The 18,212-nt window shown below is 32.0% G+C and overlaps 2 protein-coding genes and 1 pseudogene across 2 annotated transcripts; all 3 read left to right on the plus strand.

The window, feature by feature from the left end:
• The first annotated feature begins 229 nt into the window (after window positions 1-229).
• Window positions 230-1,888, plus strand: LOC120182968 (annotated as a pseudogene).
• Window positions 1,889-8,349: 6,461 nt separating this feature from the next.
• On the plus strand, window positions 8,350-9,728 carry LOC120182918. Its single transcript, XM_039187744.1, has 3 exons — window positions 8,350-8,440; window positions 9,117-9,123; window positions 9,320-9,728. The coding sequence occupies exons 1-3, from the start codon at window positions 8,350-8,352 to the stop codon at window positions 9,726-9,728; spliced, it is 507 nt and encodes a 168-aa protein (XP_039043675.1).
• A 1,798-nt stretch (window positions 9,729-11,526) lies between these two features.
• On the plus strand, window positions 11,527-12,870 carry LOC120182811 (cytochrome b561 domain-containing protein At2g30890-like). Its single transcript, XM_039187676.1, has 4 exons — window positions 11,527-11,743; window positions 11,840-12,001; window positions 12,103-12,251; window positions 12,364-12,870. The coding sequence occupies exons 1-4, from the start codon at window positions 11,597-11,599 to the stop codon at window positions 12,674-12,676; spliced, it is 771 nt and encodes a 256-aa protein (XP_039043607.1). The 5' UTR covers window positions 11,527-11,596; the 3' UTR covers window positions 12,677-12,870.
• The last annotated feature ends 5,342 nt before the right edge of the window (window positions 12,871-18,212 follow it).

Below are 18,212 nucleotides of genomic sequence, written 5' to 3' on the forward strand. Positions count from 1 at the left end.
CATTAACTAAAATACTATAAGATCAAAATCTATCGAATATAAAATAATTTTACAGGGGTGGCCCCCCCTTTGGACCCTAAACTCTGGGTTTTGGTTTTTCTTGAAAGGTCTTTTTTATTTGTGCTTTGTTATTGAATTGGAAAAAAGATTCGTAATTTTGTTTTTCTTCAGATTCTGGGGTCTTGTTCTTCATTTGGGTGTGGGATTTTCTCAGTGATCGAACGGTGCAATGTTGGTGAGATTTTCTCTAGGTCTTGTTATCCTCCTCCTTTCAATTTCCTCTGGTGCTTTTGAAGCAACAGCTTACGATCGCATTAAAAATGAAAAAAAAAAAATCCACTTCAGCTGCCATAGAATTCCCTCATCACATGAGCTTCAATGCAGTTTCTTCTTCTACAATTACCAGTGATTGCAGCCTCTCAAACAACAAGGAACCAAAACAATCCCAAAGGATAGCAGCTTCCCAAGAAGAATATGATGATGATGGTGAAGCTGGTGAACACAAGAAGACGGTGAAGATCTACTTGAAGCACAGGCAGATGGATGGGAAGGTTGAGCCAAAAAAATCTGTTTTCGAATCAACTGTGAGGGATCGGACCAGAATTCAGACACTTCATAAAAGGGTCATTGAGAAGAAGAACCAAAATGTCATTTCAAGGCTCAACAATAACAAGAAGCATTCGGATCAGCATTTGAAGCCAGTGGTTGAAGAAAACAGCAGCACCAGACTCACATGCAGCTGGGGTTCCTGTCCAGCTTGTGGCAACATTGGAGTCCAGTGTAAGCCTTGGGTCGGGCGAGTATTTTATCGATGTGTTCGTCGGTACTCCTCCTAAACACTTCTCTTTTATACTTGACACCGGCAGTGACCTTAATTGGATTCAGTGTGTTCCCTGTTATGATTGTTTCGAGCAAAACGGCCCGTATTACGATCCGAATGAATTAAGTCCCTATAGGAATGTAAGCTGCAAAGATCCGAGGTGCCATTTGGTTTCATCACCTGATCCTCCTCAGGTTTGCAAAGCTGAGAATCAGACTTGTCCTTATTACTATTGGTATGGGGATAGTTGCAATACCACTGGCGATTTCGCGCTCGAGACATTTACCGTCAATCTCACATCTCCCACCGGGAACTCGGAATTTCGGCCGGTGAAGAATGTGATGTTCCGTTGTGGTCATTGGAATCGAGGTCTCTTCCACGGCGCTGCAGGGTTGTTAGGCCTTGGTAGAGGGCCTCTGTCATTTGCCTCACAGCTGCAATCACTGTATGGTCATTCCTTTTCCTACTGCCTTGTCGATAGGGACAGTGACACCAATGTGAGTAGCAAGCTGATTTTCGGGGAGGATAAAGATCTTTTGACCCACGCTGATTTGAATTTCACATCTTTGGTGGCCGGCAGGGAAAATTCGGTCCATACATTTTACTATGTCCAGATAAAATCAGTCTTTGTTGGAGGAGAAATGTTGAATATACCAGAGGAGGCATGGCAGTTATCAGACCGGCACCATCCTTGATTCAGGTACAACACTAAGTTACTTTGCAGACCCTACTTATCAGATCATGAAGGAGGCATTCGTGAATAAAACAAAAGGGTATCAAGTCATGAAAAATTTGCCACTCTTAGATCCATGTTACAATGTGTCCGGAGTCGAAAACGTAGAGCTCCCCGAATTCGGTATTCAGTTCGCAGACGGGGCTGTATGGAATTTACCGGTGGAGAACTACTTCCTATTGCTTGAAGAGGACGTGGTTTGTTTAGCAATTCTGGGGACACCGAGATCAGGGCTTTCGATTATAGGGAACTATCAGCAGCAGAATATCCATATCCTCTATGACACAAACAAGTCTAGGCTGGGATATGCTCCAATCAAGTGTGCTGATGTATAACATGTTAGTCGTGGGAGAGGGAGATTCCTTTTAAAGTTCTTTCAAAATTAGATCAGATAGAATATACAAACAAATAGATTTATTTGTTTGTTTGTTTTCTTTACTCCTTTTTGTAAGATTCTGCTGATAAAATTCATCATACACGTAATGAAGATATTCTTCAATTAATATTAGATTCCTTTATTTTTTTTTTCATATTTAATTGTTTTTTAAATAATTATTGTATTATCTTCTTTTAATTATTTGAATATAAAATTAAAATTAAAGTATCAAATATATTAATCTATAACAAAATATTTAATATTAGAATAATTACCAATATTAAACGTAGTGTAACTTTTTTAAAATATAGTAATAATTTCAAGTTGTTTGTGATTCAACGAATGAATTAACAATTTTAAATATAAATATTAGAGTAAATTTGGTGTGGATTATAAATTGAGTGTACCAATTATTTAAGTATAATATAAAACTATAAAAATAAAAGCAAGGATAAACTACATAGTTAGTCACCCAATTAGTCATGTGATTCTATTTTTTTCAAAATTATCCCTAGCATTATGTCTTCGTTTCATTTTGGTCCCATCACTAAAAAATTAATGGTAATACTAACGTGTTACCATAATGTAATTCCACGTTATCTATGAAAATAATAAGAAAATGACACATATGTAATTATCCTATTTTATTTTGTATCATGTGACCAAAATAAAATCAAAACATAACGTTAATGATAAATTTTTAAAAAATAATTAGATAATCAAAACAAAATAAAAATGATAACGATGATTAAATAACTAATTTATTGAAAAGAATATTTGGTGTGTTTCCTCGCCTTTTGGGCAAGGGCATTAGGCACATCCCATGCCCCCACTTGGAATCAAAGTGGTGGTGGTCAAGGGTCAAGCATGCCAATTGCCACAATCTAATTTGCTTTTAAGCAAAGTAGAAAATGAAAAGTATGTTCCACATAGAGCTGAGCCCGCGGGTTTTTGAAGGTGAGACCTTAAATGAAACGGTTTAAAAAGTTCGCAATTATAAACGGTTTTGAATTCTAAGACCCGCGGCCTGTCCATTTAACCCACGGACTAAATGGACTTACCCGCAACCCATTAAATAACAACAATTTTAAATGTTTTAAATGTAATAAAAAATAATATTCTAACTTGCTACGCCTTTAAAAATGATCCAGCAACTTGAAAATGAAGGTAGCAGCAAAAGTTTCAATAAGTCTCAAGATAAAGAAGTAAATAAATAATATCATAACACCATTAAGTCTCAATAAGTCTAAAATAAAATAACACTATAACACCATTAAGTCTCAGTAAGTCTAAAATAAATAACATCATAATACCATTAAGTCTCAATAAGTCTAAAATAAATAACATCATAATATCATTAAATCTAAAATAAATAATATCATAACACTAATAAGTCTCAATAAGTCTAAATAAAATCAACATCAATAATATTCAATGTTTTTTGAATACTTGGATGTAGTTGAATCTTCCATTTTTTTCAATCACCAGAAACTTGTCCGCTTCATCTGCAATATAAAAAAATCATAATATATTAGATAGTTTAAATTTTGAAATCAAAAATAAATTTATAAAGAAATAATTTTACTAAACATTAATAATTGTAATACTTACCTTCAATTAAGCTATAAATGTTGATAAGTATTTGTCACTGAAAATATCAAGTTTATGCATAACATGTGTAAATATTATATTTTTTATAAATATCACAATAAGCTATATAAGTTTACTTTTCGAGTTTAACGTATTTACAAGTTTTTAATAATCATAGATTAGTCGAAATTGTATTTAAGGTATTGCAAGTCACTTTTGGAGCATTCGATGTAAATGTCATTTTGTCTAAACTCTTAGATAGTGATATATTTTTTTGTTGTGTAAATATTGTGTAGTTAACCAACTTTTTCTCTTTTCCATCTTTACTGCTTGGATGCAAACTAGTTAACCAAAGATAAAGCATTGTTGGTGACCTGAGCAACATTGATCACAAGACCTCTAATGGACATAAAATGCACAAAAAAACGTAAATTATGTTAAACGTGAATTGTCTTTCGTAAAACATAAAATAAATTAAAAAAAATAATTAAATTAAGCGGGCTACCCGTGGAGTCCGCGGGTATACCCATTAAACCCACGGGTATAACGGTCAGGGCTAATAAACCCCGTAATTTAAACGAGCTTTATTTTTTGAGGCCCGAAATCCGAACGGACCGCGGGTTATACGGGTAGCCCGCGGGCCTTAGCCCATATACCCGGCTCTAGTTCCACATTTCTAATTAATACGGACCAATGCAATGGCTTTATGCATTCCCTATTACGCCCAACGTTTAATGTTGATTTATTTTATGTTTCGTATAATATTTAATTTTATTTATGTTTATATTATAAAATCAAATCATATATGATATTTTATTCACCGTAAATTTTGGAGAGCTTCCAATAGTTTGAGAAGGTTCTAACATAATTCCCTCTCAACCTGTACATTGTCTTTTATTTAATACTAATAAATTTCTTTTCATCGTCAATGGCTACAGGATGGAGGACTTTAACATTAGTCCAAATGAAATTGGGTCAAAATGAAACTATCTGAAAAGTTATTACTGTAAAAGCTTAAACAGCTGAATCAAGGACGTAAGATTCACAGTGATCAAAGACATGATTTTAGCTTTGTAAGATATCTTTCTCTTTCTCCTCTAATTTGCTTTTCGGGCACAAAAGCCTCACCCTAAGATCAACATACTTAAGTTTTAAATTCCTTTTGGGCAAAAGGAATGCAAAATCCCACTTATTATAATTAGGGACAAATAAAATTCGAATCGATTTAATTTAAAAAAAATAAATTCAAGTTAAGTTATAAAATATAATTAGAATATTTAAAGTTTTTAGTAATTAGTGCATGATATATGTATATCACCTGAAAAAAATATGAAGCAATAATATATATATATATATATATCTAACTAAAAACATTTAAATTAGAATCAAATAGTATGATAATATTTTAAATATTTATAATTAAATTTAAATATAAAATTGAACAACTCAAATTATCTTGAATTTCATAAATTCGACTAAAAAATTAGATAAAAGTTTGACTTATAAAATAGGATCAAAATTGTGTTGGGGTCGTCGACGCACCTCATGGCGCAGTAGAAACAAAAACTCGACCGTCTCACTAGCGATCCAAGTACGCAAAACCGAAATCGGGAGGAAATGATGCAAATACTTATAATGGGTTCCTTGAAAAATAGCAAAGACAACAACGACTAATGGTGATCACGAACGGTTTGAATCGTAAGCCTCTACGAAAACATGTCTCGGCCTCTACTCAGTTCACCCGATTGAGAGCAAAATTTACTTTTCTCAAAAACAGTTTTGAAAAAAATGGTTGAAGAATAAAACGGCTGCTAGATCTTACCTCACTTTAAATATATCAGTTACCTTAACATATTAGGTATTTTAAGTTATTAATTAATAAAAAAATCTTATTTAATTAATTCAAATTAAATATTCATTAAAGACTTATAATCCGAATTACAATCTTTAACATTTATTTAAACTCTTATTTAATTATTCCGAATTAAATATCGATTAAAAGAGTTGTAATCAGAATTACATTCTTATAATATTTACTTACTATATTCAGGATAATTAAAATCATATGTATATCAAATATACATATATTAACTCTAGATAATATTTTAGTAACACACAATAAGTTGTACATCTTTGCTCATTTCAATCTTAGGGTGTGAACTTGTAGGTTCTTGTAACGTTAGTAGTAATTCTAATATTGCATACAATGAGTGTCATCTAGCAATATATCATTGTCACCTAAGTTACAAGAAATTATGATTCGACATATCATCTTCGTGATTAACTCTTTTATGTATTACATCATTTTGTCCTTTATATCTAGAATAGGCACAAATCTTGGAATAGTCACACTGTATAACACATCTATTGTTTCTTGATATCTAGAGTAGACTATAATTAATGAATAAGTTGTGATATCTCATATCAATTTATTCGAGCATGGCCATGCATTTCTAGTCTCAATCAAGTGTCCTGTGATATATTTCCTATTATGTAGGAATGACAAATCATATCTTAATCATACATACCCCACTACATATATCGAGATATATTCAATAACAGTCTTTATAGTACAACCAGTTACGGAGCATGTTTAAGTGTATCAAAACATACAACAATATATGTTGTGATAATATTGATCTCAAGTCTGAGGATCATACACATAGTTATCACCATGAGCAATGTTATGTCTGTCACATAATAATCCAATACATATGCTCATGGTGAGTTAATCCAATACATTGTTCTCTAACGATATAGTCATGTATCAATTCTGACATCTCTATGCCAATGACAACTCGTTGTCATCAATCATTAACATGTTAGTCTTAAGCGTATTATTATTGTTCATGCCCATAATAATATTTGACTATGGATCTTTTAATAATAATAATGTTATTGTATGGACTTTATTATCTTTCAGTTTATGTTAAACACATACATATAACTGAAAGATAATAATGGCAATGTCTTTATTCAATAAAATCGATAAATAAATGTTTTATTACAATCATCATATGATTGATCTTTGGGCATACTCTAACAAATTGAACGAACAAAAAATATAAGAGAGGATCAATATATATATATATATATATATATAGGGACATGATTTGTTTACGTCCAGTGTGAAACTCTTAGTTTTACACCTTTTTATGACTATAGGACAAGATAAGTCAAAGGTTGAGAATAACCGTAGAAGATGAGAAGATATTCATTGGAAAAAAAAACAATGAGTTAATCTAACTTTTGATTTCTCTTACTCCATAGTCTTAAAAGAGTGTAAAACTCTTAATTTTACACTGGGTGTAAGTGGTTTTTAACTCATATATACATATAGTGGCATATCCAATTACATTGTGTAAAACTCTTTTAGTTTTACACATTTTTAGGACCATTGGATGAGAGAAACTAAAAGTTAAGATTAATAGTAGAAAATGAGAAGAAATTCACTAGAAAAAATAATGAGTTAATCTTAACCTTTGATTTGCCACAATCTAATGGTCCTAAAAAGGTGTAAAACTAAAAGATCTTTACATGGTATAAGAAAACATAATAATGTTTTATCGTGAGTAGGGGTGCTTGTCGAGCGAGTCGATCGTGAGTTGGGCAGTGCTCAACTCGTGCTTGTTAAAAAATTTTGCTACTCGACTCATTGCTCGTTAAACTCGTTAAAATTGTGCTCAACTCGTGCTCGTTAAAAAAATTGTTGCTCAACTCGACTCGTTACTCGTTAAGCTCACTAAAATATTACCTTATTTTTTTATCTAAAAATAAAATTTACTAATACTATTTGAGGATATTAGGGTTAGGTTTTTTTGTATTAAAATAATATTATTAATTAATAATATTTTATTATTTTATTAAAAATAATATATTAGTTAATTTTCATCATTTTAATTTTTAATTTATTATTAAGTTATGTACTAATTTTTTACTTCTGTATTTGATTTCAGTAAGTTGCAGAAATTTCATCATTAGTTGATATTCAACTTATTGGTGATGGTCAAAATATGGAAGTGAGTTATTTGATAGAATGCAGTTTGACTCGATTGCTGAGGCTGAAAACTTTTATAAAACCTTTGCTAAGGAACATGACCTTGGATTTCGCATTTGATCAAGCAAAACAGGCTCTCCAAGTGATGCAATAGTAAGTCAAATATAGAGACAAATGACATTTACAACTATGTCAAAAAAAAACTAGAAATAGATTTTTAACTTTGAGAACGGGATGTGGAGCATTTCTTAAGATAGCAATGGTAAAAGAAAGTCAAAAGTGGATTGTAAAGTCATTTTCAAATGAACATAATCATGTATGACTAGTCCTAAGAGTATGTCTTATCTTAAATGTCATAAGAAAATTACTCTGGCAGTTAAGACCCTTGTTAAAAAATTTAATGAAGAAGGAATTCCTTAGGGAAAAGTGGCGGCATTGTGTAATAATGTAGATCAACAATTAACAGATAGAGATTGTTGGAACCATCTTAGAAATTTAAGGAGAAAGAAATTTAGATGTTGGAGATGCCCAAGCTGTTTTATGTCATTTCCGAAGAAAACAAATTGAGAATCCTAACTTTTATGCAATTCAGTGTGACAGTGATGTCCATACGATAAATTTGTTTTGGGTTGATGCTCGATCTCGGTTAGCATATGAATATTTTGGTGATTATTACATTTGACATCACTTATAGGACTAATAAGTATAGCATGCCATTTGCTCCCTTTGTTGGATTAAATCATCATTGTCAATCAATTTTATTTGGTTGTGCTTTATTGCAAGATGAGTCCCGGCAAAGTTTCATTTGGTTACTTGAAACTTGGCCTGATACGATGTATGGAAAAGCACATGCATCAGTAATTACTGATCAAGATTTAACTATAGGTGCTGTTATTAAGAAAGTATTTCCAGAATCTCATCATTGTCTGTCTTTGACATATAAAGAAGAAATTTCCTCTTGTATATCATAAAAAATATACTTTCAAACGTAAAGTGAAAAGATATATATTTGAATCATCTACTGTGGAAGAGTTTGATAATGAGTGGAAAAAATTCATTATTAAGAACTAATTAAAGCAAAATGAATGACTTCAAGAGTTGTATGAAATTCGTAATTTTTGGATTCCTGTGAATAACCGGAATACTTTCTAACCGAAATACTTTCTTTACAGTAATGAACACTACTCAAAGAAGTGAAATTATATATATATATATATATATATATATATATATATATATATATATATTTTCGTAGATTCTAGAACAACATTGCAAGAGTTTGTAGTGAGATATGAGAAGGCAATTGACAGTCGTTACGCCAAAGAAAAAGCAGAAGACTTTGAATCAATGCACAAGTCTCGAATTTTGAAACTTGGTTCTAAATTGGAGCATCATGTAGCATCGGTTTATACAAAGAACATTTTTAATATTTTTCAAGATGAACTAGTCAAAAGCAATCAATTCACTAGACAAAAGGTAAGAAAGACGAGATCTTTCTATGAATATAAGGTGTCAAATTGTTTCGATACTCATAACAGCTTTGTTATTCATCTTGATTTGTTCTCTAAAGTTGGTAATTGTTCATGCTGTCTTTTTTCAGTTTCAAGGTATCTTGTGTAGCCATATGTTAGCAGTTTTTAGTTTTAAAAATATTGGAGAGATACCATACCACTATATCCTGAGATGTTGGACAAAAGAAACAAATGAAGGTTTTAGAATTTATGAAAATGGATCAAGCCTTGAAGTTGATATTGGGAAATCACCCGCTTTAAGATGTTTACATGTTTGTCGTCTTGTAAACAGATTATCCTCCTTTGCTGAAAAATCTGAAGAGATACGTAAAGTCATTGTAAGAGACTTGGATCAAATATATCAAAAGGTTCCTATGATGGAAACTCAAGGTATTGGTATTATGGAGAATGATAGCGTTTCAAGCCAACAATTGACAAGTGAAGATATTCATGGAGTAATAGCGAACCAGCCTAATGATATTGCTTCGATAATCAATATTGGTGATCCACATGTTTCTCAAACTAAAGGTCGAAGAAAGGATAGTTATGGGTCTCAAAGTGAAAGATTCAAAAGTTGCCTTGAGATGGCTTTGACACGTACAAATGTGAAAAGGCGTTCATGTCAAATTTGCAAAGGATATGATCATAATAAACGCAACTGTAAAGGAACAAAAAACTTTACAAATATATTATCAGATTGAAAGATATACATTTTTAATCAGCAAATTTTCCTATAAAATACATTCTGAAAATAAACGAGTTCAACTTTAATTTGATTAAAAGAGGCTATAAGCAAAGTTATTCTACATCAGCTAAAATATGTTGGCCTTTCAACAATTCAATTTGATTGTTAAAGAATGAGTTCAGTGTTTATCATTTTCGTGTCAAGAATAAATACTAATCGATTCTTTTCATTACTTCAATTAAAATTAAGATCAAAGGTATGAGCAGGAGATTTACTTGATCGAATTTGGAGAAGTATCAAGAGTCGCCAGTTGAGCGAGTGATACGCACAGCATCAATGGAAACCGGTGGCGTTGTGTCCCTATATATCACGATTTTGACGGATGAATCCGAGTCTTTTCCAATATTTACAGATAATGAAATCAAAAAAATAATTAATATTCATAGAAGATATTTACAGACAATGAAATTAATGTCAATCAATCCAACAGAAAAAAGAGATGCGAACGAGATATTAAATATAAAAATGGAGGGTAAAAAACAATTACATACCTGTCCAATGGCAGAGACAATGGGTTGCCAGAAAAATAAGAAAATCGATCAATAAGATGAGAATAAGAAATTTTTTGTCTGAAACAAAAGGGTGAAAGATGGGAAAGATAGCTTTGACGGTGAAAAGAAAAAAGAGGAAAGAGACGGTGAAAAGAAAACATAATAATATTTCCCGTGAGTTTGGTAAATATTAGTTTATGGGTTTTAAATTTTAATTAAATCTCACCCATTCATTTATTTACATCGAAATTTACATCTAAGGTTATAAATTGGTGTAGAACTATTTAGTTTACATATTATATAGAGAACATATCCCGTATATATATTTTTCCGCGCGTGTATATATATGGGATCCAAAGAATAATAAGGGGCTGACAATTGAGTGCAATATTTTGTTGGGATGAACATTTCAGCCTACAGGGGCCACAATCCACATGCAGCTTTTTTCACAATCCCACAACAAGAAAGCCTGCCAGAACATAAGCTGTCTTCCTCAACTAGTTATTTCATTGCTCTTGTAATATGTAAGAAGCATACATGGAAACAATCAACCATTTCATCATGCACATAGTTTAATCTTCTAAACATATAAGTTTAGTAACTAAACGTGTTGTTTAATGTTTACCCAATTTTCGAAGTAAACCAAATCGTTAAACATATTATTAACCCTTTGTATATACCCTTTGGAGTTGGTGTAACAGATAAGAGTTTTTGGTACTATGTGGAGTATTCCAATTAGTGGGAAGCAGAAGATAATGTAACCTGCCATTTTGCCCTTAAATTCCACCGCCTGCAGCAGCCCAAAAAGCTAGTCTAGAAGAAATGAAAATGAACCCCACATGCTTGAAGTTGCAATCTATTCCCATCACTTTCTCCTTTGGCTCACAGCTTTTCCCCAAAACCATCCACTTCCATGCAACAATATATACAATTTGCACTGCATGTGAATTATATATATAAAAAAACCCACTCATCTGGCATCTGTATGTATATGCTTGATAAACATCAGCCTTTTGAAATTTTTCCAAAAAGAATATGTAATCTTAGACATTTTTACTTTTGAAGTGGGTGTTTATGTATATATAGGAAAAGAAAGGAAAAGCTTGATAATTCTCTTGAGAAACGAATTGAATCCACACATTTGAGTATGCCTGTCCCTGGTCCAACTGCTGCAGCTCATGAGCCTGTCGTCTCATAATAACACCATTGACAACACTTCTTATGCTGCTTTAACACCACCTTACACTTCTCTCAGAAACTGCAATATTTTTAGCTTTCAAGAGCGTTTCAGCTCAGCTGTGTTTATCTTTCATCCTTCTCTAGTTGAAGAACAATGCAAGTTCTTGCAGGGAAGCTAGTTTCTTTCACCATGTTTATAGGTCTTATAATCGTGCTTATTCCACCATCTGTAAGCTCATCTGATGAAGAACATGTAAAATTCATCGGCAGTGGTACAATCAATAATCACAACATTCAAAAGGTATTGGATTCATGTCCATAATGGAGTTTATCGCATTGTTTTTTCATTACAGATATATCATCTACGTTTTTCTTCCTGGTTCTGGTTTCCAAATAGGTGAGTCGTAAACTGATGTTTGAGATTACACTGCATGGATTCCTCCTTTGGGCATCAATGGGGTTTCTAGTGCCTGTAGGGATACTTGCTATCAGAATGTCGAAACGAGAAGAATGTGGAAGAAGACTTCAAATTCTTTTCTATGTTCATGTAGTGTCACAGGCATGTTCATCTTCAATTTGATGGCATCGCTACAGAGTTACAAAATGATAGCATTGGACAATTGTTTAAATGTATTGAACAGTTAATTTTGTTGATGGCAGATACTTTCTGTACTACTTGCAACAGCAGGGGCAGTAATCTCAATAAAAAACTTCAATAATGCCTTCAACAATCATCATCAAAGACTAGGGGTAGCTTTATATGGTATCATATGGTTACAAGCCTTGACTGGAATTTTACGTCCATGGAGGTAAACTAAATTCAACGATATCATTATCGGTTTTACTTTTTCTCACGATATTGAATTAATGATGATCGAATTACTCGGTTTTACGATATTAAATACTTTGTTTTCTCCAGAGGATGCAGGGAAGAAGCGCCTGGTTTTTGGCACACTGGTTGGTAGGAACTGCTGTGTGTATTTTGGGTGTGATCAGCATATACACTGGACTGGGAGCATATCATGAAAAGACATCGAGAAGAACGAAGTTTTGGGGAATAGCTTTTACAGTTGAGATCTCTGTGATCGTTTTCATTTACTTGTTTCAAGACAAATGGGTGCATATACATAAGCACGGTGTGATTTCGGGCAATGAACCAGTTAGACCTACTGAAGAACACATTTCGTCTACCGATAAGATGAAACAAAAGGAATCAGCAAGTGAGCATTGTTAAAAAGAAAAATTCTAGAAAGTGAATTTCACTACTAACGGATGAGATTTTTCTTTCCTTTGTTTTTCTGGGGTTCGGTTTTGTTTCATTGACATGTTGATCAAGTTCATGTCCCAAAGTTTAACTTGGGTATTTCTATTCATTTCTGAGAATGTATGTACCAAGGAAAAGCTGGACATAACCTGTTAATATAGCAATCCCTAGTATTAAAAAGTAGGAATGCTCCTATTGTTGCAAAGAAACCGAATCATTCCTCTGAGAAACTTCATTCAAGTATGCCAAATCTCTTCTGTGAGATTGTTAAAAACTTTGGACTAACCTCGTTCAAGTTCTTGCCCAGTGGATTACTGAAATCATCGTCTCTGTCCCCAACTAATCGAGGCAGCTGCCCGCCAATTGTGACATTCCCCGACCTACCATCCTGATCGTATAAGAAACAAAGATCAACAATCTTGCAAATCGTATTGTTCTTCAATCTAGGGATAAGATTGGCATAGCATCGGCAGCAGAGCTCGTGGAACTTAGTTGTTCCAAAAGATGCAGTTGTGTGCGTGCAGAAGACAATGACCGTTGACCAAAAATATCAATTCATGAAATCAGGAGTCTACTGATAAGCAATTTTTTTCATTAGACCAACATAACAAATCATGGACATAAAAAGCAATTTTTTTTCAAAACCCGGGAAACTAAGAAGAAACAAAGGAAGAAACTTCAAACTCATAATCTAAAGAATGAAAAAAGTATAAAGGCGGAGAGAGCAGGAGGGTCTTCGTCTTTGAGTCCCCCCTTCTTTTCCTTGAGGCTGAGGAAACGTTTGAGTGGAAGAAGAAGAAGAGATGAGGGTGAAGGGGTGTTTGTGGTTAGGGACAGGGTAGAGCAATTAGAGCATGGGTTGGAGATAGACTTGAAATAGGAAGCCACGGTAAAATCTTTATTTGGAGCAGAAGTTTCATTCTAGTGTTTGCTAATGCGGAGACTAAGAAATAAGACTGTATTTTGATTTTCCCAACCTTCAAGTTTCGGTTTGTGAAAAAGTGATATCCTGTTAGTTAGGGCTGGAAAATAGGTATTCGGACAGGTTTCAGTCGGATCTTGACAGGTCAAGTAAAATCGGATACAGGTCAACTCAGGTTGATTGACATCAAATTCAGATCGGGTTCAGGTCAGGTCAAATCAGTTCGGGTTATTTTCAGGTTGATTTGACGCCAGATCTAGATCGGGTTCAGGTCGGGTCATTTTCAGTTCGGATTGATGCCAGTTCAGGTAAAAACAGTTTAGGTCCGAAGCAGATAAAGACCAGGTTAGTTCAGGTTTGGGTGGACTTCAGTCGAATCTCGTTCAGATCGGGTCACATCATTGACAAATAAAGTTCAGGTCGGATGTTTATCGGATACGGATTGAGTTCAGGTCGGGTCGTTTTTATTTTCTTGGATTAATTATTTTGTCATCTTTCGTGATTGTTGAATTGCAAGTTGTAATTGTATATGATTTCGAGTAAATTAAGAGAAAAAAAATATTCATGGATCAATTTTGTAAAAAATATAAATTTAATGACAAAATTGAAGAAATGTAAAATTACAAATAAAATCTTAAAATATAAATTAAACAACACACATAGGTAAGGGACTAAATCGAAATAAATTTAAAATGTGAGGTTTAAATTAATATAAAAAGGACTAAATTAAACACATTTAAAAAATTATGTGCCAATTACAAAAATATAAATAAATAACAACTAACAATGGAATACGTAAATATAAATTTAAGGACTAAATTAAATACATATAAAAGTGAAAGACTTAAAATTGAAATAAATTAAAAAATACAAAAGGATCAAATCGAATAAATGCAAAATGTGAAGAATAATGAAAAATATACTAACTTGCATTCATTTAAAAAATTGAAAAATATAATATATATATATATAATATAAAATTATATATAAACTATATTTATATTATAAACTATAAAATTATTATAAACTATATATAAATTATATTTATGTGAACTATATATAAACTATGTATATAAAATTATAAACTATATTTATATTATAACTATATAATTATATAAGCTATATATAAATTATGTTTATGTGAACTATATATAAACTATGTATATAAACTATATGTATAAACTATAAAAAGTATATAAACTATAAAAGTATATAGTTTATAAAATATTTATATAATATAGTATATATATAAACTATATATGTATAAACTATATAAATATATAGTTTATATGTTATAATTTATATTAATATAGTATATATATGTATGTATTAGTCTATTTAGGGTTTAAGGTTTCTATAAACTATATACTTTATTACTTTATATAGTTTATGCATAGTATTTCTATAAGCTATATAAGTAATTTACTTTATATAGTTTATATATATATATATATAGTTTATATAAACTATACATGGTTTATACATATAGTAGGGTTTAGGATTTAGGGTTTAGGGTTTATGATTTAAGGTTTAAGGTTTATATAAACTATATACTTTATTACTTTATATAGTTTATGCATAGTATTTCTATAAATTGCATCGAATTAAAAATTTAAGAAGATATTTACAATTAAACAGTGACTAAAATGAAAGAAATTAAAAATCAAATACAAGTGAAAAATGATGATTGTTGGAGAAGCATGAGCCTAATTAACCCAAAATATCTTGTTGGACACTATATTTGACACAAACTTCCCAAATTTTCTATTCCCTCTAAATTTCTCAATTTCCCTCTAAATTTCTTAATTTCCCTCTAAATTCCCAAATAAAATAAAAAAAATTCATATAAAAATCTTTCTTTTAAAAAGTTTTCTCCCACCACTCACTTTGAATAATATATATATATAATTAAACATAAGTGATTAAAATAAAAGATTCTAAAATTAACATTAACATTTAATAATTATGCATAATAAAGAAAGAAAGGAAAATTAAAAATAATTAGAATTTATATATAGGAAGTTAATGAAGCTTGGAGTCTTATTGGAGAAGATAATATCTTGGCCATTGGATCTACTTTTCATCCAAGGGTTGGAATTTGTTGGTACCTTTAGCCATGAATCAGTGACATCACACCACCTAAAAAGTTAGGCCAACATTTAGTGCTTTGTCTCCTTTTAAAAACCAAAGTCAAAATTTTTCCCTCCTACACCACAAAAATCGACGGCTAGGAGTAGCTTAGGGTTTTTTGTTTTTTTATTATTAAATGCATATATTTGTAAGAGAAAATAACTTCAGTGACCGAAAATACCTTATAATATACGATTTTAACCAATTTTTTTTGAATTTGCGAAAATGACCAACAAATTCGCAACGCGATCACGAATTCGCAACGTGAACTCCAATTTCGCAACTCAGTTTTGAAATTCGCAACACAAATTTCTTTCCCGTAATGCAATTTTCCAAATTCGCAGCACAGAAGTCAAATTCGTAAAACGCGTTTATTTTCGAATTCGAAACATAATATTAATTTCGTAACACAAATGTAAATAGTATAATCGCAACTCATAACCTAAAACCCTAAATCACAACTCAGTCTCATCTCCATCTCTCACTCTCTACGACGACATTCATCCCCATCTCCGACAAAATCCATCCCCATATCCGGTGACCCCCTCTATCTCCATCTCTCAGAGCCACCCTCACAACCATTCACGGCCACAAATGGAAAATCAACCACCGAGGGTTAGTTTTTTTAATTATTTTTATTTTGAAATTTTTGTATTATTATTAGATTTTTCATATTTAAATTGATGATAAATTTACTGGTAATTTCAATATATAGATTAACCATTTCACTTAGATTGCTTAGTAAATTCATTCGGTTACTGCCAATACTGCTAAACTGTTTAGTCTTTAACCCTGTGAAGTTAGTATTTGTCTTTGTTTTGTCTTTTGATTGAAGTAATGCAATTCATTCAAGTTTCAATTTGCAGAAGTAGAGAAAATAACTTCAGTGACTGAAAATGCCTTATAATATACGATTTTAACCAAAAAATTTTTGATTTGCGAAAATGACCAACAAATTCGCAACACGATCTCGAAATCGCAATGTAGTTTCCAAATTCGCAACTCAGTTTCTTCAATCGCATCACGAATTTCTTTCTCGCAACCCAATTTTCCAAATTCGCAACGCGATTTCCAAATTCGCAACACGGAATTTCAAATTCACAACTCGATTTCTGAATTCACAACGCGAATTTCTTTTTCGCAACACAAGTTTCCTTTTCGAAACAAGATTTTCTAAATCGCAACACGAATTTTGTTTTCGCAACTCGATTTTCGAATTCGCAACATGAATTTTAATTTCGCAACAACTTTTATTTTCTCAACACAAATGTTTTGGGTATATAAACTACGCAGCAGTAGCAACTCATAACCTAAATCCCTAAATCGCAACTCATTCCATCTCCATCTATCACTCTCTCCGACGATATCTGTTCCTATATCCAATGACTTCCTTCCCCATCTCTAATTGTTTTTACATAATTTTATTTCTATATAATTTTTCAATTATTTCTCTCCCAAATTATCAACTATCAACTTAATAAAGGTATGTTTTTCTCTAAGTAAATGATGATATCTAGTTTATAGCTCGTTTGTTTAGTAAATTAATTTACAATTTGTAGAATGAAATCATCCAATGTTGATCATGTTTGTATAGATTTGTGTTTTGGAAGGTCATGGGAGAATGTTCATGGTGTTTTACAATATATGCCTTTACCCATGAATCTTCAACTAAAACTGTCATTAAAAAAGTTATCTTATGAAACTCTAATGTTACGTGTTGCAAAGAAATTGAATTTAGAGCCCATAAGTGGATTTAGGCTATCTTATCAGAGAAAAGGTAAAGTTTATTTGTTAACCGACAATGAAGATGTTGAATGATTCATTGCTTACATTAGTGTTTCGCAAGAAGATGATGTTACATTGTATGTTTTTGAACCTAGAAGTAGTGAAGTTGGGTCAGTAGCGGGTAGTAATCAACTAAGTTCTTCAACTCCAGTTTATGGTGCTCACAACGTACAACATTATTTATCAACCTCAAAATTTAATGGTTCCACCACAATTTCATCACCAAGAAAATTTTGTTTCACCACATTTCCAATACCAAACACAATATCAAACGTTTTCTCAAAACCGACAACCTTTCCCTAATCCAAATCCCAATCAACTTTCAACACCAAATTTCGGTTTTCGTATTGACCAGTTAGACGATGATGAGCCAACAGAAAAAATTGTAAGTGCTAGTCAGTATTCGAAATTTGATCTTGGTCAATACCCGAACTTTGATCTTGGTCAATACCCGGACTTTGATCTTGGTCAATACTCAGATTTTGATGATGTTTCAGAAGAAGAAACAGACCCCACGTGTAATGATTTTGATATTGGTCAATACCCGAATTTTGATGATGAAACAACTGCTGCCGAGGAAGATGTTGTTGATGATAATGAGGAGGAAGTTACGACTGTGAATGAACATGTTGAACATCCATTTTGTAATTCATATAACCCTGAAGAAGA

Source organism: Hibiscus syriacus, unplaced genomic scaffold, assembly GCF_006381635.1.
Source record: "Hibiscus syriacus cultivar Baekdansim isolate YM2019G1 unplaced genomic scaffold, ASM638163v2 tig00112738_pilon, whole genome shotgun sequence".
Taxonomy (NCBI): domain Eukaryota; kingdom Viridiplantae; phylum Streptophyta; class Magnoliopsida; order Malvales; family Malvaceae; genus Hibiscus; species Hibiscus syriacus.